Source organism: Lutjanus erythropterus, chromosome 9 (genome assembly GCF_056507025.1).
Source record: "Lutjanus erythropterus isolate fLutEry1 chromosome 9, fLutEry1.hap2, whole genome shotgun sequence".
NCBI lineage: Eukaryota > Metazoa > Chordata > Actinopteri > Lutjaniformes > Lutjanidae > Lutjanus > Lutjanus erythropterus.
Genome location: NC_139325.1, coordinates 34978965 through 34999523, shown reverse-complemented (window position 1 = coordinate 34999523; position 20559 = coordinate 34978965). Strand labels below are relative to the sequence as shown.

General features: G+C 41.0%; 1 protein-coding gene across 8 annotated transcripts in view; it reads right to left on the bottom strand.

Annotated features, from left to right (window-relative positions):
* Positions 1 to 20559, bottom strand: part of LOC146322000 (protein NLRC3-like) — a 44581-nt gene that overhangs the window by 13026 nt on the left and 10996 nt on the right. For 2 of the 8 annotated variants that reach the window (XM_084727326.1, XM_084727328.1), the window contains 5 exons: positions 18204 to 18380; positions 15530 to 15706; positions 12858 to 13034; positions 11914 to 12087; positions 11526 to 11813 (listed from right to left, as the gene is read on the bottom strand). The exons of 1 other annotated variant lie outside the window; for it this stretch is intronic. In XM_084727326.1, coding sequence (XP_084583452.1) covers positions 11699 to 11813; positions 11914 to 12087; positions 12858 to 13034; positions 15530 to 15706; positions 18204 to 18380 — 820 coding nt within the window. In that variant the 3' untranslated portion in view covers positions 11526 to 11698. Of the gene's footprint in view, positions 1 to 10593; positions 10743 to 11525; positions 11814 to 11913; positions 12088 to 12857; positions 13035 to 15529; positions 15707 to 18203; positions 18381 to 20559 lie in introns of those variants that run through there. 5 more of the 8 variants (XM_084727327.1, XM_084727330.1, XM_084727332.1 and 2 more) reach the window with 5 other exon arrangements.

Genomic DNA, 20559 nt, shown 5'->3' with positions numbered 1-20559 from the left:
AATGAATGTGAAAATGAATGAAAAGCTTCATATTTATGTTGTTCTCTGTATTTCTATGTGTATTTATTCTTTCAGTTATTCCTCTTCATAATCGACATTTATGTTAATATCCACTTTACTTTGCTAACACGAATTTTAACACATTTGTGAACAAAACTTGAGAGAAATAAACCTTTTGCCTGAAGAAATCTGAGATATGTGAGAAAAAACAAACATGTTTTATATTCATTCATTCATTCATTCATTCATTCACAGACTTAATGAACACCAGGCTGCTGCAGTATAATCACTATATTAATCATCACTATATTTAAGAAAAGGCTCTTTTCATTGGTTCCATTTTAATCAGATAATAAAACAAATCATTTTCTTCTGCGTGGCTCCTGGATGATCCTGCATGTTACTACTGATAATATGATTTAATGATCATGTGTTAACAGATGATCCTAACAACTAATCAATAAAAATATAGTATTTGTAAATGATTTAATAGATTGCAATAGAAAATGATGACTTTCTATAAACGTTACATATATGTGGTCCAATATATACAACAGTAGAATATAACAAAGTTATTCTATCAGTATCTAACATCTGGATCAATCATCTGTTACAGCTGTGAAGACGTGTCATGAAGGAAGGGAAATATAATTAATATGAAGGTTTAAGATAAAGATAAAATCATTACAAACACAATAATCACTTTAAATAATTGGGAAAACTCATTTATTAAAATATTTCCATGGAAAGATATATTTAATATCATCTATAATTCAGACTTTGATGTATTCAAACACATAAAACAAATACAGATAATATAAACATGTTCTCCACCCAGATGTTCTTATATCTGAGGCTGAGAACAGAAGGTTCAGTGTAACAATAAATAATAATAATGGTATAATCAATAAGTTCTGCTCTGTTGAAGAGGGTCAGGTGAACCTGGACGGTTTCTCTCTCTCTCTCTCTCTCTCTCTCTACAAAAGAACATGTTTTATGTTTTGATGATTTGATCTTCAGGTTCATAAAAAAAACAGACATGTGAACTGAAATTATTCTTATTTCTCACTTGGAGAAAAAGGTCATTTAGGTGCAGAGCAGCGGAGCCCCGCCCCCTGAAGTCGACTGAGGTTCCTCCAGTCAGAGTTCATCACAGTTACAGGATAAAACAGAAGCTGCAAAAACTCAGTTCTTGTTTTTTATCTGCATCATTGTACACAGATCAATGCAACAGCATGACAGGCTGTAAACTTTACAAACCGAGTCTCTAAATCACCACAAACCACAAAACTAACAGTGATGGAAGCAGAGAAGAGTGATAGAAACGGAGCGCAGCTGACGCGCCGTCAGACACTTCACCAGGAAGTGAAGTTAAACAGGAAGAGACGTTTGGTTTGTTTCCTCTCCACAAACTCACCTGAATCCTTCATCATCATCATCATTAGCTTCATTCAAACTTTCCAGAAACTAAATAAAACTCAACTAAAACGTCTCGTCTTTCCACTGTCCAACAATCAGCAACTCTGGTTTGGTTGAAATAAATCCTTAATTCAGGGAGTAAAGGAGCGCAGAACGTGCAGCGCAGGTGATGCTGGACAGCAGCTGCAGCCTCAGGAGAGAAACTCTGCAGGTCCACTGATTTATTTTCCACTGATCTGTACGAAGAGGCACATTTTGAATTTCTCTGTCAGGAAATCTGATGCTTTCACAGTGAAGAAAGACATTAAACACAGTCTGTTGGAGTCTCATATTGGAATTTAATGTGGTGTACTGCACTGTAAAAAAAAAAGAAAGGATTGTAGTGACTTCTATAGACATAATTCACCACTAACTGCAAACGTGGGAATACAATGTTATATCATATACCTGTCAGAGAGTTCATAGAGAAGAGAAGTTAATGTTCAGTGTTCATGGTCATTTGGCAACTTGTCAGAGTAATTGCGGTCCCTTTAAGGACCGCTGTGTTGTTAGTTTTGATGTCGCTAAGCAACCGCTAACTTGCTGAGCCACGTGACTTCTTAAAAAAATACGCTGTTTGTAAATAAAAAAAACACACACTCGCTCAGTGTGAAACGTGAGAAATTGTCGCTATCCTTGAGCTCTTACAATTTCCACACTGGTGACCCCGACGTAAGTTGCTGGACGATTCCAGACCGCTAAGATGTCCGTGAACGCTGTTTCGCTCAAGCTCCCCGAGTTTTGGGAATCTTCTGCCTCCGCTTGGTTTGCGCAGACCGAGGCCCAGTTCGCCCTACGCGACATCACTGCGGATACTACTAAATACTACCACGTTGTTTCCGCACTGGGGAGTTCAACGGCGTCCAGAGTGGTGAGTTTTCTCAAGTCTCCCCCACTGGACGGGAAATACGCTGCGCTAAAGGCTCACCTATTGAAAACTTTTGAACTTTCTGACGCTGAACGAGCCGACAAACTTTTTTCTCTCCACGGATTGGGGGACGGCAAACCCTCCGAGTTAATGGACCGTATGCTCGAGCTGCTGGGTGAGCACAGACCAGACTTTCTTTTTCTTCACCTTTTTCTGCGTCAGCTGCCCACCCAGGTGAGGGCAGCTTTGGCTAACACTGCTATCACTGACTGTAGAGAGCTAGCGGCAGAGGCTGATAAATTTTTCCTGGCCAGCCAGCAGCACTGTGCAGCGGTTCTCCTCCCCGTGGCCGCCGCTGGTGCCTCCGAGGATTTCGCACTCGTCGCAGCGGCAGCCCCTCAACGGCAGCCGGCTACTGGATTATGTTTTTACCACGCCAAGTTTGGACCTAAGGCTAAGAAATGCCGCTCACCATGCACGTTCGGCGGGCCGGGAAACGCCAGGGCCGGCGCTCATTAGTGGCCATGAGCGTCGGTAACGTTGGAAGGCTGCTTTTCATCTGCGACTCCATCTCCGGACGGCGTTTCCTCTGCGACACGGGAGCACAGCGCAGCGTCCTACCTGCATCGCGGATCGACATGGTGGCGAACAGCCACGGCCCTCCTTTGACAGCTGCTAACGGGAGCCCCATTCGCACGTACGGCATGAGGTACGTTGAACTGTGCTTCGGCGGGCAGCGTTTTGGTTGGAACTTTGTTACAGCGCGAGTCGCTGTACCCCTTTTGGGGGTGGATTTTTTGTGTGCTCATGGACTTTTAGTGGACATGAAAAATCACCGTTTGATCGATGCTGCCACCTTTTGTTCGTACACATGCACACTCGGCCCATCTGACGGCATCCGCCTCTCCAGCATACTCCCCCCCACAGACGTTTTCCACCGCCTGCTCGCTGAATTCCCTGCACTCACACAGCCCACCTTCACCTCGACGACTGCCAAACATGGGGTGGAGCACCACATCGCCACCACGGGCCCGCCTGTCTACGCCCGCGCACGGCGCCTGGACCCGGCCAAGCTGGCTGTGGCCAAGACAGAGTTCGACAACATGGAGCGCCTGGGGATAGTCCGCCGCTCTAACAGCCCTTGGGCCTCTCCTCTCCACATGGTCCCCAAATCTGGTGGCGGCTGCCGCCCTTGTGGGGACTATCGACGGCTCAACGACGCTACGACGCCCGACCGCTACCCTGTGCCACACATCCAGGATTTCTCAGCTCACCTGGCTGGCAAGGTGATTTTCTCCAAGGTTGACCTTGTCAGGGGCTACCATCAGGTGCCCGTTCACCCCCCTGACATCCCCAAGACAGCAGTGATCACACCTTTTGGATTGTTTGAGTTTCTGCGCATGCCTTTTGGACTTAAAAACGCCGCTCAAACCTTCCAACGTCTGATGGACTCTGTGCTGCGGGACCTTCCCTTCGTTTTTGTATACCTTGACGACATCCTGGTGGCAAGTTCTTCCACGGCCGAACACCTGGCACACCTTCAAACCCTTTTTCAACGGCTCAGTCAACACGGGCTTATCATCAACCCGGTGAAGTGCCAGTTTGGTCTCTCCACCATAGACTTCTTAGGGCACAGGGTCACGGAGGCGGGAGCAGTTCCTCTCCCGTCTAAGGTGGAAGCCGTCGCAGCGTTTCCACGCCCAGTCACCGTGAGGTCCCTGCAGGAATTTCTTGGCATGGTGAACTTTTATCATCGTTTCATCCCAGGAGCAGCCCGCACTATGCGGCCTCTTTATGAGGCCCTAAAGGGCAGTAAGCCCAAGCACGCTGTAGACTGGACTGAAAGCAGGGTCAGGGCTTTCATGGACACTAAAGCAGCTTTGGCACAGGCTACCATGCTTGCACATCCCTCCTCTTCTGCCCCTGTAGCACTGACCACAGATGCTTCCGACTACGCGGTGGGGGCGGTGTTTGAACAGTGGGTGGACGATACCTGGCAGCCTCTCGCTTTTTTCAGCAGGCAGTTACGCCCCCCTGAGCAGAAGTACAGCACCTTCGACCGTGAGCTGCTTGGAATGTACCTCGCCATCCGCCATTTTCGGCACATGCTGGAAGGCCGCCGGTTTACGGTTTACGTCGACCACAAACCTCTGACCTTCGCCATGTCCAAAGTCGCAGAGCCATGGTCCGCCCGACAGCAACGTCAGCTCACCTATGTGTCCGAGTTCACTACAGACATTCAGCACGTGGCAGGGAAGGACAACCGTGTGGCTGACTGCCTCTCCCGGGCCATTGCTGGAGCGGTCCACCTGGGTCTCGACTACAGCAGAATGGCGAAGGACCAGGCTACCGACGCTACAGTGCAGCAGTGCCGGTCGTCCACTACGGGTTTGCAGCTGAGGGACGTGGTGTTTGACAGCTCCAGCACCACTTTGCTTTGTGACATCTCCACAGGCACCCCTCGGCCTGTGGTCCCCTTGAGCTGGCGGCGCCCAGTTTTCGATGCTGTCCATGGACTTTCTCACCCGGGGACCAAGGCCTCTCAAAGACTGGTAGCAGCCAAGTTCGTGTGGCACGGCCTGAAAAAGGATGTGAGAGGTTGGGCTAGCGCCTGCGTGGAGTGCCAGCGGGCCAAGGTGCACCGCCACACCAAGGCCCCTTTGGAACATTTTCACGTGCCCGAGCGGCGTTTCGATCATGTTAACGTCGACCTGGTTGGCCCCCTGCCCCCTTCACGGGGGTACACTCACCTTTTGACTATGGTCGACCGCAGCACACGTTGGGCGGAGGTCACCCCGCTGTCGTCCATTACGGCAGTCGACGTGGCACGGGCGTTTATTGGCACCTGGATATCCCGTTTTGGCACCCCTTCAGATATCTCCTCCGATCGCGGCGTGCAGTTCACTTCTGAGCTTTGGACTGCGGTGGCAGACAGCTTAGGGGTGAAGTTGCATCGCACCACTGCTTATCACCCACAAGGCAACGGCCTTTGCGAACGTTTCCACAGGTCGATGAAGGCAGCCCTCCGTGCCACTTTAAAGGACAACAACTGGATTGACAGGCTCCCGTGGATCATGCTGGGCATCAGGACAGCGCCTAAGGAGGATCTCCAGTCTTCCTCTGCGGAGTTGGTTTATGGTCAGCCTTTGCGGGTGCCTGGGGATTTTGTACCGACCGCTTCTGCTCCTTGGTCAGCCACGGTGCAGCGTTCCACCCTCTTGGACAATGCCAGACTTTTTGCCCCTCTGCCCACTTCCTGCCATGGCATTCCAGGCTCTCACATGCCCAAAGATCTCCTGTCAGCTGGTTATGTGTTCATTCGTGTTGATGGACACAAGGGACCTTTGCGCTCTCCGTATGAAGGCCCCTTCCGGGTTTTGGAGGCGGGACAGAAACATTTTGTCATTGACATGGGGGGTAAACCTGAGCGGGTCTCGGTGGACCGCCTTAAACCAGCTCACTTGGACTGGGCCAGGCCGGTTGAAGTGGCTCAACTGCCGAAGCGGGGTCGGCCCCCTAACAGACACTTGTCCCCTGGCCCTCTCCCGTCTGGCCCCTCCCCCTTACCTCCCCCGCCACCTGATTCCAGTATACCTCCACGCCCACCCCCTGGGGATGCGTTGCCTCACTCCCCTGTCCAGCGTAGCCGTTGCGGCCGCCGGATTCGCCCCCCCAACCGTGGACTTTAGTTTGTTCATTTTTGTTGTGTTGAATTCTGGGGGGACGTGTGTAGTGACTTCTATAGACATAATTCACCACTAACTGCAAACGTGGGAATACAATGTTATATCATATACCTGTCAGAGAGTTCATAGAGAAGAGAAGTTAATGTTCAGTGTTCATGGTCATTTGGCAACTTGTCAGAGTAATTGCGGTCCCTTTAAGGACCGCTGTGTTGTTAGTTTTGATGTCGCTAAGCAACCGCTAACTTGCTGAGCCACGTGACTTCTTAAAAAAATACGCTGTTTGTAAATAAAAAAAACACACACTCGCTCAGTGTGAAACGTGAGAAATTGTCGCTATCCTTGAGCTCTTACAATTTCCACAGGATGCACTGTTGAATATTCTTACAGGACGATCAAATCTGTTGAGACTAAAGAAAATCTTAATCGGTGACAAACTTCAGAGCCACACGTGTTAAGATCAGTGTCCTGAAGACTCCAAGAACAAGATCAAGTGAAGAGTGCAGAGCGTATTCTGTTGATTATAGTTCTTAGAAAGAAAAAAAAAATCTGAATCTCTGGAGACTCTGGAGACAAACAGAAATAGAGACTGGGAGGACGTGACACGGCAGCTGTGGGCGGCGGCTTGAGAAGAGACATAAACATCATTGATGCTGGTCCAACAGAAGGAACCTGTCTGGGACTCGGAACGGTTGAAGAACCTCAGACTGACCATGGAGCGTTCCATTCTGTTGATCTCACAGTTTAGAGTCCAGGAAATGAAGCTCCTGTGTCTCATGTCCCCTGCAGGCTGAAGCAGCCATGAATCGTCATGCTGTCTTCAAAGGTCAGAGGTCACAGAGAGTCAATCAACGCAGTTCATGAAGTCAGTCTCTCCTCATGATCACTCTGAAGGAACGGATGAAAACTGGAAGACAAATATAAAGTGTAGTCTGCTCACTGCACCGTCTGACTGAAACTGACCACGTCATCCTGCACGTCTCGTCTGTTTCAGGTTTTTACCACCAGGACCGACAAACTTTATTATTTGACTGAATGTTGACAGACAGACGGAAACTACTGAAGAACATTTATCTTCTCATTTTCTTTCAACTAAGACAAAGTGATTAATGAACTGATTGATTAATTAAAGTGATTAATAAACTGTTGCAGCTCTAATAGAAACGTCGTCATGCAGAAACCTCCATCATCTGAGAATCTAAAGAACGATATAAAAACCTCATAAACAACAAAAAGTAACTGAGTACAAATACTGTTCTGTACTTCAGTACTTTTCAAGTATCTGTTACTTCAGTATTTATTTTTCTGACATCTGAACTTTCTCCTCCTCACATTTTATAAACAGACTCTTTACTTTAGTTTTAATGACTCTGAGGTGAATTATTGATTATTGTTATTTTGCATCATTGTGCTCCGCCTTCAAACATCAAGACTGATTTCAACCTGAATGGACGAAACAATAAGACACAGAAAAGACGATCGACTGGTGGATCCATCAGAGGACATCACACAGGACAGGCGGGACGAGACGAGAACGATGTAAAAGACACGAGACGAAAAGGACGAAAAATGACGTAAAAAACATGAGAACAACAGGATGAAAAAGTCAAAAAGACACAACAGGACAAATAAGACGTAACAATACAAAAATGACATAAAAGACACGACAAAAAAGTTAAGACAACCATGACAGTGAGACAAAAAAAAGACTTAAAGGACATAACAAGACAAAAGACATACAACAAAAAAGACAAAAGATTTTGAGATGAAAAAATGAAATTGCCACTAAAGACACAGAAGGACAAAACAAAAAGACAAAGAAGACAAGACAAGCTGCAGATGTAACAAGACAAAACATGTCATAAAAGAGGTAAGAAGCTGAGACAGACGGAGACGGACAAGCTGGCGGAGAGAAGCTGAGCTTCAGTTGTCTTTGCACAGAAACAGTCAGTAGAAATGTCCTTCAGAAGACGTCTTTTTACTGTTATACTCCCACCTTTTCACTGTTACTGCAGTAAAGAAGTCTTTTTTACTTCTAGTATGTGTACTTGTACTGCAGTGAAGAATATGTGGACAGTTCAGAAGAAGAGTTTTGGTGATATTTAGAGTTTTCTGTCATGTCGAGCAGCAGCAGATGGATTTTTCTGTTGAACTGATCTTTTCTCTGGACGGAGACAAGGCCTCGTCTGTGAGCTGAGGTCAGCGTTTTCTCAGAAGACGACCGCAGCGACGCGAGAACGGCGTGGAGTTTTTCCCTCTAAAAAGCCGGAAGACGGAGACGCGGTGGGGGGGAAGAGACATGAAGGGTCCAGTGTGTGAGTGTTTGTGGTGAAACTTCATGTGACAGAGAGGATCACAGATTCTGCTGTAATCACTTCATCACACTCATCAGAAGGTTTTTACAGAAACAACATCTGACTCTTTACAGCATCACTCTGATCATGTTCATGTTCACACTCACACCAACACTCAGTCTCTACCAACAGGTGATGCTCAAACTGGGGTCCGGGGACCGACGGGGATCCTTGAGTAGATGGTAGAAGGTCTCCAGCAGAAGGAGGAGGAGAACATTTGAACTTTTATAAGTTTGGAACAACACGGACAGAAACAGGGTTGTCCAGTGATGTACCTGATATCAGATCATCTTCAAACCTAAAACCAGGTCTGTCCTGATCCTGCAGCTGGATTCATCACACCAGAGTCCATCTCGACCGGCTTCAGGCTCTTCGTTTGTGTCCGGCCCAAATGTGGTGCAGCCAATCGGTGTCCTAGGAGGGACAGCTTGGATCTTCAGGAGTGATTTCAGCTGACGGCAGCGAGAAGCGACTCGTCTGGAACAAACGATGGCGACTCCTCAAGAGTTTGTCGTAGATTCTGTGATGACGTCAGATAAATCAGAGCTGATCAATATTTCTTCACTGAAAGAAGAACAGAGAAGAACACTGAAGGATTTTATTCATGGTTGAAGGTGGCCCATGATCGACTTGACAGACAGATGACGTTCTTTTTTTTTAAAGAAGTGCCTGCCCTTTTCCAAACAGTTCCTAAGGACGCGTTCCCAGATGGTTCTGTGTAACAAACACCTGGTGTGTCAGATTAAGAAAGATTTCTGTCAGATACGAGCTTTAATACAAATATTAATAAGTCATCAAGCTTCTTGTTCTTTCACGTTTTTATTGATCGGATATTAAAATCAAAACTCGTCTCCTGAGACAGATTTGATCAATTCTGTCAAATAAAGTCTCATTAAATTATCATCAGTAAACTTGTACAAGAAGTCCCTGACAGCACATCTGATCATTTGTTTTATATTTACACTTTACATTAATCAGACTTTTATCAAAAACCGTTTCAAATGAAGAAGTGTGGCTCTGCAGAGACGTCCTGCAGCAGGTCGGACCAGCTGGTCTTTACTAAACCTGGTCCTGACTGCTGTGTCAGTCCTTCTTAAGACCAGTCTGTAGAATGGACTTTTCAAAAATCAAACTAAACCCTGACGTTAACTCCGCCCACTCGTAGTGACGCACGCTCATGTGAACGAGCGGCGTGCGTTGCTAGGATACACTGTTAACAATCTTCTGCCGTCCTGCTGATTTGTAGCTCATTACTTCTAATCTAAACATTATGGAGGATCAAATATGAAGGAAAAATCATTTTGATCTCAGACTGAGGTGAGAAAGTTACTGGAGCTGCAACAGTGACTGCAGCCGCCTGACGACAGTCGACTCAGAGAGAAACGACTGAAGATAGAAATGTTGTTAAAAGATAAAACTCATGTTCGACCGTTTCAACTGATTTCAACATTTAACTGGTAAAACAACTAAATCACCAGACTCCCTGAAAATATCTGCAGTTTTCTGAAATTATGATGTGTGATACGATGAGCGGAAATGATCATTTTTACATCACAAGTTTCATCTTTACTGAAAAAATAAAACTATCACGTTGATGTGATATTTGTTGGACTCTGAACCAAACAAACATGTTTTCTTTCATCTGAAGAACAAGATTTTTAGGTGTGAACGTCTCTGCGGCTCCACAGAACCTCACTATAATCATGTTTGTCTCAGTTTGACTTTTTCAAAAAACTGTGACACCAGATTAACTATAAGATCAGACTCAGAATAACAAGTTAGGACTGACTTATCTTAAGTCCTGTTGGTTCAACCTGAACTACACCTCAGATTCTACAGACACACAACACATCTTCACATCTTTGTTTAGTTCAGATACATGTTTTGTTGAAGTTTTGGCAGGAAAGCAGATCCACAGAAATGAACTGCAGTACTCCATCGTTCCACAGGGGGGAGCTGTGACAGGAAGGACAGCAGAAATGTCCAAGTAAATGTGTGTGGAGGAGTCTCAGTGTGTCTGCAGAGACAGAGCAGGAGGACAGAGCGGCAGCAGAGCGGTCCACATACACCGATGATACTCTGTCACATGACCCAGAGGACACGCAGGGACGATGGTGGACACACTGCAGCACAGACACTCGTCTCCACTGGTTGTGATTCGTCCATCAGTCGGTTCTGGATGAAGCTCTCGTCTCCACTCCACCTCCCAGTAACATGAACCAGTCAGAGCCTCCACACACAAACTGCTGCTGCTTCATCCTCTGTGGATCATCAGGACACAGCTGATCGTCTCAACACCTCCTCCTTCATCATCATCTTCATCATCAGCATCATCATCATCATCAGCAGCAGCAGCATCATCATCAGCATCACCTCCAACTGATGAGAGAAGAAGACAGACAGCAGGAGTCACATCAGAGTTAACAGACTCCTTCATCACATCCAGTTTAAAGAGCAGCAGGACTTCAGTCCTGTTCAGAGCAGAGGTGGAACAGCTGCTTCCTTTCAGCTCTCATGTTAAAGGGACAGTTCACCCTAAAATCAAAACTCTGTACTCCTCCTCTTCCCTCTAGTGCTGTTTATCCATGTAGATAGTTTTGTTGTGAGCTGCAGAGTTTTGGAGACATCGGCTGTAAAGATGTCTGACTTCTCTACAATATAGTGGAACCAGATGACACTGAAGAGAAAGTAGTTCTGCTCAGTTCTACTGCAGAAGGAAAGTAGTTCATCCTGAGTGTCATCTGGTTCCATTATATTGTAGAGAAGTCAGACATCTTTACAGCTCATGTCTCCAAAACTGCAGCTCAAACCAAAACTCTCTCGATGGATAAACATCAGTACAGAGAAGAGGAGGAATATGAAGTTTTGATTTGGGGTGAACTGTCCCTTTAATGTGTTGGAGTTAACAGACCATCAGGCCTGTTGACTCTGCAGAGTTCACTGAAGTACACAGTGGAAATAAAGTGCTGAGAGTCCCTGAAGGCATCATGACAGCAGGAACAGAGAGATGTTCACTGATTACTGCTGTTAGAAAACCAGAGTCTCACTTTGAATATTTCATCTACTTTAAATATTAAAGGACAAATATTTGAATATTGAAAATATTTGGACCAAACAGAAGAAACGTGGACAGATTATCTGATGTTAAAGGTCCAACGTGTTCATAGACTGAAGACAGAACATGAGCTGTGGTTCCTGGACTTCAGCAGGTTCTGGTCTGAACAAAAACCACATGGTTACTAAATGTAAATGGTTGGACAGTTTGATGAACGAGGACATCTGTCTCTGTCTGTCCTGTGATGCTGTCAGCTGTAATACAGATTTATTTCTTCACATCAACTCAGACACATGATCACCATGAGCTTCTGGCTCCTCTGATTGGCTGACTGTTGTCTCTCTGTCTTTCTGTCCAATCCTGAAGTCTGTCCCCGTCCTCCTCTCACAGCTTCACTGATGAAAGCAGGAAATACTGGATCTTTGCTTTGATACCAACTGTGTTTAGTTCAGTACTGCTGAGACCAGCAGGGACTGACTCCGCCCCTCTACTGACCTCAGAGTCTTCAGGCTGCAGTCTGGACTCTCCTGAAGATCAAGCAGCAGCTTCACATCTGAATCCTTCAGGTCGTTGTATCTCAGGTCCAGTTCTGTCAGATGGGAGGGGTTGGACTTCAGAGCTGAGGCCAGAGAAGAACAGCTGATCTCTGACAAACTGCACCACCTCAATCTGAATAAAGAATAAATGATGAAGATAAAAATCCATTAATAATCAATCAGATGTGTTGATGTTTTAAATGTGCAGATCAATATTACTATGTCCTAATCAATGAACTTTTCTCTAAAATGACTTTAGAGTGACTTTGTCATTGTGTTATTGTGGATCATCATAATGTCAGCCTTCTACACACATCATCCAAATGTCAACACAACATTCACACACTGATTCATGTCAACACACATTAATAACATGCTGCTGATCTCAGACCAGTCTGGAATCACGGGACACAAACTCTATTGATCCTTTAAACAGCTGGAAACATGAACTGATCTGTGTGTGTGTGTGTGTGTGTGTGTGTGTGTGTGTGTGTGTGTGTGTGTGTGTGTGTGTGTGTGCGTGTTCTGAAGGATCAATATAATTGATCAGACATTATTTCTGACAACACAGAAACCAAAGAAATATTTCCACGTCAACAAGTAAACATGATCAGTTGAACACAAATATGAGTTCAGATGATCTTCTGTATCCAGATGTGACCATTTATCAAATAATTATTAACATGAATTCACTTTAACGACTAACAGGAGACATTTTCTACAGTTTCTTTAAGAAACAGACGTCTTCTGTGACTGACCACTAAATTTAGTTCAAACATGAAAATATGAACAAAAGGAAATTTCAAACTTTATAGATGGAAGTTATATATGAACATAAATGAACTTCAACTGTTAATTAAACATCAAATATCTACAACAGTAACAGAGAGTCAGTGAACTGACCTCAGAGTCTTCAGTCTGCAGTCTGGACTCTGCAGAAAATCACACAGCAGCTTCACTCCTGAATCCTTCAGGTTCCAGTTCTGACTCAGGTCCAGTTCTGTCAGATGGGAGGGGTTGGACTTCAGAGCTGAGACCAGAGAAGAACAGCTGATCTCTGACAAACTGCAGTACTCCAATCTGAATAAAGAATAAACATAAACATTTAGAATAAACATTTATTTATCAAGAACTTTCATTTAGTAAATCATTATTACTAAACAGTTTTTTAAAATCTAGATTATTTTCAAAAAGAGTAAATTAAGAACAGGATTAGAATTGAACATTTTAAATCAAACTAAATGTTGTTTGTAAACAACAACAACAGTCATGTTTACAACAACAATAACTTTATATAAACTCAATCATATCTGACTGGAAACAAATCTAAAATAAAAATAAAATAAAATAAATGCTCTATTTTTTCATTTAATTTTTCTCATAATATTGAACAAACTTTAAACACAAACTGTTGTTTCTGAAATATTAGAAAAAAACAAATCAAATTGATAAAACTTTATTCCAAATAATACTAAAATGAAACACTTCATGTGTATAAATCATTCATTTGATATAAAAAGCACAAAACTATCAATCTAAGACGTATATCTATCATGGAAACTACAAGATATTTTCACATGAAGTCAAAATTAACAGGCAGAGAATCGACCACCTGAACAAAAGGTCATCATAAAGATTATATCTAAAATATATATTTGTAGAAATATCTTCATTTTCTTTGTTTTGTTTTGTTTTTTGAGGTCAGACCACATGACATCTAAATATGCCAACAACATAGCATCAGCTGAAAAGATGATTTTATTCCAGATTTGACAGAGTTACAACCCTGATCATTGTTTTCATGGATCTTTGACAAACTGTTTTATAATAAAAACTTGATTTCAACAGAAAAGTCTCAAAGTTGTTGTTTCTTGCAGGTTGAATTACATCATGTTTCATATAATAGACATCGACTGACAAAATCTGTTTGAATGTTATGATGGAAATAAAAATACAAATGCTTTGATATTTCATACAGAACTACAGAAGACTTTGGAAATGATGCACAGAAAATAAAGTTGGATAGATTTAGAGTAAAGTTTCTAAACATTGTTCATGGCTGGACGGTCGCATCACATCATATTCTGACACTCGAAAAAAAATACAAACAAGTAGTTTTTTAGAAGGTGAAGTGAGTACATGTATATGAGAGGTACTAGATATTAGTGGTGTGTATCTGACTGACTGAGACCGTTCAATACGTTTCTCCATACATGTTCAACAATACCATATATTTTATAAATCTTTAAATGTCCAACGATTCGGTTTGATACCATTCAGCTCCGTCACGATACGATACAAGACAATGCAGAGTGTCAGTCTTTACATTTTGATTCAGTTAATGCTCCATTTGTAGAGAGCTGTTAGTGTCAGAAATAAATCCTGATAGTTTGACTAAATATAGTAACAGTAGAGACAGAGAGAAGGAGACGTTACAGTCATGTTTCTATCTTATTATGAGTCTCATGTGTAAATGAGATGAGATAAATGAGAAACTTTAAAACTGTTTAAAATATGAGTATTTCTGCAGTAAGATGATGTGCTGCTGTGTTTCATATGAAGAGTGCTGTGGTTTAGATTAGTGTGGAGGAACAGTGAAGTGTTTCCTGCTCTCACAGTCACATGACGTCTCTGTGGCTCAGACTCGTGTCTCTGTTCTCTGCTGTCAGACATGTTTTACATCAATCATCTGCAGCAGCGTTTCTCATCTTTATTATAAAACACAAACTTATTCTACACTTGAGCGTTATGAAAGTTTGGTGGCGAGACGCGCTACAATGTCACTTCTGTGGCTGTTTTCGGCGCCGTCTGTTTGAAGTAAATGAAGAGGAGACACAGGAGAGGGAGGAGGGAGCGCTTGTTTTTGTGATCGCTGCAGCAGGCGTCCAGTGAGAGCGGTGCAGGCAGAGACAGGAGGAGAGAGAAGACGGAGGAAAGTTACAGCAGCAGCTCCCTGATCCCAAGATGAAACGTATCCTAATGACATGTATCGATACGTTAGTGCTGCATCGATTTGTTTCTGATTCCTGTTCACTTTTTTACCGATACAGACCGTCTGAACCGATGAACTCATATCTAACACATTAAAGTCTGATGCATCGGATGCATGAGTCAATCATTATATATATGACATCTTTTTATGCATCTAAACTTTTTTTAACTGTGAAAAATGCAGTTGGACAGAAAATTTAGGCGTCACATCATTGACCTTTTTATTATTATTTATTAGTTTGTGTCTCTGTTGAATAATGTAATAATTCCTGTCAGATTTTTTCATGTTCATTCACTGAACCTCCCCTGAAACTGTTTGGACCCCCCTGTTTCACATGTGACCATTTATCAAATAATTATTAACATGAATTCACTTTAACGACCAACAGGAGACATTTTCTACAGTTTCTTTAAGAAACAGACGTCTTCTGTGACTGACCACTAAATTTAGTTCAAACATGAAAATATGAACAAAAGGAAATTTCAAACTTTATAGATGGAAGTTATATATGAACATAAATGAACTTCAACTGTTAATTAAACATCAAATATCTACAACAGTAACAGAGAGTCAGTGAACTGACCTCAGAGTCTTCAGTCTGCAGTCTGGACTCTGCAGAAAATCACACAGCAGCTTCACTCCTGAATCCTCCAGGTCTCCGTTGTAGCTCAGGTCCAGTTCTGTCAGATGGGAGGGGTTGGACTTCAGAGCTGAGACCAGAGAAGAACAGCTGATCTCTGACAAACTGCAGTTCTTCAATCTGAATAAAGAATAAACATAAACATTTAGAATAAACATTTATTTATCAAGAACTTTCATTTAGTAAATCATTATTACTAAACAGTTTTTTAAAATCTATATTATTTTCAAAAAGAGTAAATTAAGAACAGGATTAGAATTGAACATTTTAAATCAAACTAAATGTTGTTTGTAAACAGCAACAACAGTCATGTTTACAACAACAATAACTTTATATAAACTCAATCATATCTGACTGGAAACAAATCTAAAATAAAAATAAAATAAAATAAATGCTCTATTTTTTCATTTAATTTTTCTCATAATATTGAACAAACTTTAAACACAAACTGTTGTTTCTGAAATATTAGAAAAAAACAAATCAGATTGATAAAATTTTATTCCAAATAATACTAAAATGAAACACTTCATGTGTATAAATCATTAATTTGATATAAAAAGCACAAAACTATCAATCTAAGACGTATATCTATCATGGAAACTACAAGATATTTTCACATGAAGTCAAAATTAACAGGCAGAGAATCGACCACCTGAACAAAAGGTCATCATAAATATTATATCTAAAATATATATTTGTAGAAATATCTTCATTTTCTTTGTTTTGTTTTGTTTTTTGAGGTCAGACCACATGACATCTAAATATGCCAACAACATAGCATCAGCTGAAAAGATGATTTTATTCCAGATTTGACAGAGTTACAACCCTGATCATTGTTTTCATGGATCTTTGACAAACTGCTTTATAATAAAAACTTGATTTCAACAGAAAAGTCTCAAAGTTGTTGTTTCTTGCAGGTTGAATTACATCATGTTTCATATAATAGACATCGACTGACAAAATCTGTTTGAATGTTATGATGGAAATAAAAATACAAATGCTTTGATATTTCATACAGAACTACAGAAGACTTTGGAAATGATGCACAGAAAATAAAGTTGGATAGATTTAGAGTAAAGTTTCTAAACATTGTTCATGGCTGGACGGTCGCATCACATCATATTCTGACACTCGAAAAAAAAACTACAAACAAGTAGTTTTTTAGAAGGTGAAGTGAGTACATGTATATGAGAGGTACTAGATATTAGTGGTGTGTATCTGACTGACTGAGACCGTTCAATACGTTTCTCCATACATGTTCAACAATACCATATATTTTATAAATCTTTAAATGTCCAACGATTCGGTTTGATACCATTCAGCTCCGTCACGATACGATACAAGACAATGCAGAGTGTCAGTCTTTACATTTTGATTCAGTTAATGCTCCATTTGTAGAGAGCTGTTAGTGTCAGAAATAAATCCTGATAGTTTGACTAAATATAGTAACAGTAGAGACAGAGAGAAGGAGACGTTACAGTCATGTTTCTATCTTATTATGAGTCTCATGTGTAAATGAGATGAGATAAATGAGAAACTTTAAAACTGTTTAAAATATGAGTATTTCTGCAGTAAGATGATGTGCTGCTGTGTTTCATATGAAGAGTGCTGTGGTTTAGATTAGTGTGGAGGAACAGTGAAGTGTTTCCTGCTCTCACAGTCACATGACGTCTCTGTGGCTCAGACTCGTGTCTCTGTTCTCTGCTGTCAGACATGTTTTACATCAATCATCTGCAGCAGCGTTTCTCATCTTTATTATAAAACACAAACTTATTCTACACTTGAGCGTTATGAAAGTTTGGTGGCGAGACGCGCTACAATGTCACTTCTGTGGCTGTTTTCGGCGCCGTCTGTTTGAAGTAAATGAAGAGGAGACACAGGAGAGGGAGGAGGGAGCGCTTGTTTTTGTGATCGCTGCAGCAGGCGTCCAGTGAGAGCGGTGCAGGCAGAGACAGGAGGAGAGAGAAGACGGAGGAAAGTTACAGCAGCAGCTCCCTGATCCCAAGATGAAACGTATCCTAATGACATGTATCGATACGTTAGTGCTGCATCGATTTGTTTCTGATTCATGTTCACTTTTTTACCGATACAGACCGTCTGAACCGATGAACTCATATCTAACACATTAAAGTCTGATGCATCGGATGCATGAGTCAATCATTATATATATGACATCTTTTTATGCATCTAAACTTTTTTTAACTGTGAAAAATGCAGTTGGACAGAAAATTTAGGCGTCACATCATTGACCTTTTTATTATTATTTATTAGTTTGTGTCTCTGTTGAATAATGTAATAATTCCTGTCAGATTTTTTCATGTTCATTCACTGAACCTCCCCTGAAACTGTTTGGACCCCCCTGTTTCACATGTGACCATTTATCAAATAATTATTAACATGAATTCACTTTAACGACCAACAGGAGACATTTTCTACAGTTTCTTTAAGAAACAGACGTCTTCTGTGACTGACCACTAAATTTAGTTCAAACATGAAAATATGAACAAAAAGAAATTTCAAACTTTATAGATGGAAGTTATATATGAACATAAATGAACTTCAACTGTTAATTAAACATCAAATATCTACAACAGTAACAGAGAGTCAGTGAACTCACTCCAGAGTCTTCAGTCTGCAGTCTGGACTCTGCAGAAAATCACACAGCAGCTTCACTCCTGAATCCTTCAGGTCTTTGTTTCCACTCAGGTTCAGTTCTGTCAGATGGGAGGGGTTGGACTTCAGAGCTGAGACCAGAGAAGAACAGCTGATCTCTGACAAACTGCACTTTATCAATCTGAATAAAGAATAAACATAAACATTTAGAATAAACATTTATTTATCAAGAACTTTCATTTAGTAAATCATTATTACTAAACAGTTTTTTAAAATCTATATTATTTTCAAAAACAGTAAATTAAGAACAGGATTAGAATTGAACATTTTAAATCAAACTAAATGTTGTTTGTAAACAGCAACAACAGTCATGTTTACAACAACAATAACTTTATATAAACTCAATCAGATCTGACTGGAAACAAATCTAAAATACAATAAAATAAATAAATGCTCTATTTTTTCATTTAATTTTTCTCATAATATTGAACAAACTTTAAACACAAACTGTTGTTTCTGAAATATTAGAAAAAACAAATCAGATTGATAAAACTTTATTCCAAATAACACTAAAATGAAAGACTTCATGTGTATAAATCATTAATTTGATATAAAAAGCACAAAACTATCAATCTAAGACGTATATCTATCATGGAAACTACAAGATATTTTCACATGAAGTCAAAATTAACAGGCAGAGAATCGACCACCTGAACAAAAGGTCATTATAAAGATTATATCTAAAATATATATTAACACTCCAGGATTTATCATCTGGGAAGGATTCCTACATATCAGGAAACAGGAGGCTCATCAGAGAGATTCAGTGGAAGCAGCTGCAGGTGTGACAGGTGACCGTCAGTCTGCTGCAGCAAGGAGACGCTGAGAAACTGCAGCTCAAACTGAACCAGAAAACACAAGTGATCCTTCTTGTTTGTCTTTGGTTCACTGGAACATAAATAGATGGTTTACTTCAAAGCTCAGAACTTTATTATTACAGTCCCTTAATCCAGATATAATTTCTCTAAATGAAACTCATCCGGTGACACTGTGATAAAGTTAACTGGATATTCTTGGTTTGGAAATAACAGAAACAGACATAAGAGTTATAAAAGCTCCAAAGAGCTCAGGAGGAGTCGGAGTTTTGGTTATAAATGAACTTTTTGAACACTAAGATTGAAGTTTTGGATAAATCCATGGAGGGTGATTTGAACACTGATATCTGCAGTATAGTTTTGTCATTTTTTCCTGTTATTTGTCCCCAGAGGGAAAGACAGACGTACTCAGATACTTTACTTTGATACAGATGTTATTTAAACATGTAGAGACCTCGACAGTGGTACTGCTGACAGAGAGGATTATTGGATATTTAGATAAAGTCGCACCATAGATTTGAGAATCATTTCTTGATTTTCTTAGAGATTCTAAATGTTTTAAATGGCATCAAGAAAATGACGACTTGACATCAGTGTCAGTAAGAAGAGAAGCTGTGGTGGATTATATAATAACACCTCATGACTGCAGAAAGTGTTGTGTTGATTTTTCACTAATTACCTCGACAGATCTGATGGACGGTGATGGGTAACATTTAACTGATCACTCCTTATTGATGGTAAAATTTAAGGTTGGTGTTCATTCAGAAGAAAATATACTTGTTAAACAAAAAGATAATGTAGAACTTTCCCTGAGAATTTTCTATCTTCTAATATGTGTCATTCTGTGTTGTTGAAGTTTATTAGACAACCTGAAATGTGTAAAAGTACACAGAGTAAAGTGGAGAGATGGTATAATCACTTCTGCAGCATGTTAATTCAGGAAATGGATAAATCCCAAACAAGAAAATCAAATCAATTTGAGCTCCATTGAAAAAGAAAGTATTTTAAACTCTACTGAAAGTCTCATCTCAAAATGTTGTGGAATGAAAGTAAAGTGTCTGAAAGGAAGTTTTTAAGGTGTAATGATCATCTGAGTAGACAACAACTAAAAGATAAATACAGCAGACAGTTTCTGTTTGATAAGATTTTATAATCCTGGAAAAGAAAATTCTGGAGAGGTCAGTCATAAAGATTTGATTACTGACAAATTAATTATCTACAACAGTTTTGGAAAGAGTTTGAAGTAATGAGACTCTTAAACTAGAAAAGAGTTTGAACTCAAAATATTGGAACAAGATTTATTTACAGGAAGTCATATTCCTTCTAATTTGATTTGATGATAACTTTTTTAGAGAAGCATGTGATTTAAAAGATGTGAATCAAGATGGATATTGATCAAATGTATTTCTGAATCATGATATTATTTTGGAGGAAGTGAGAGCTGCTGTAGATCAGTCAAAGCTGAAGAAAGACGTCGATGGAAGA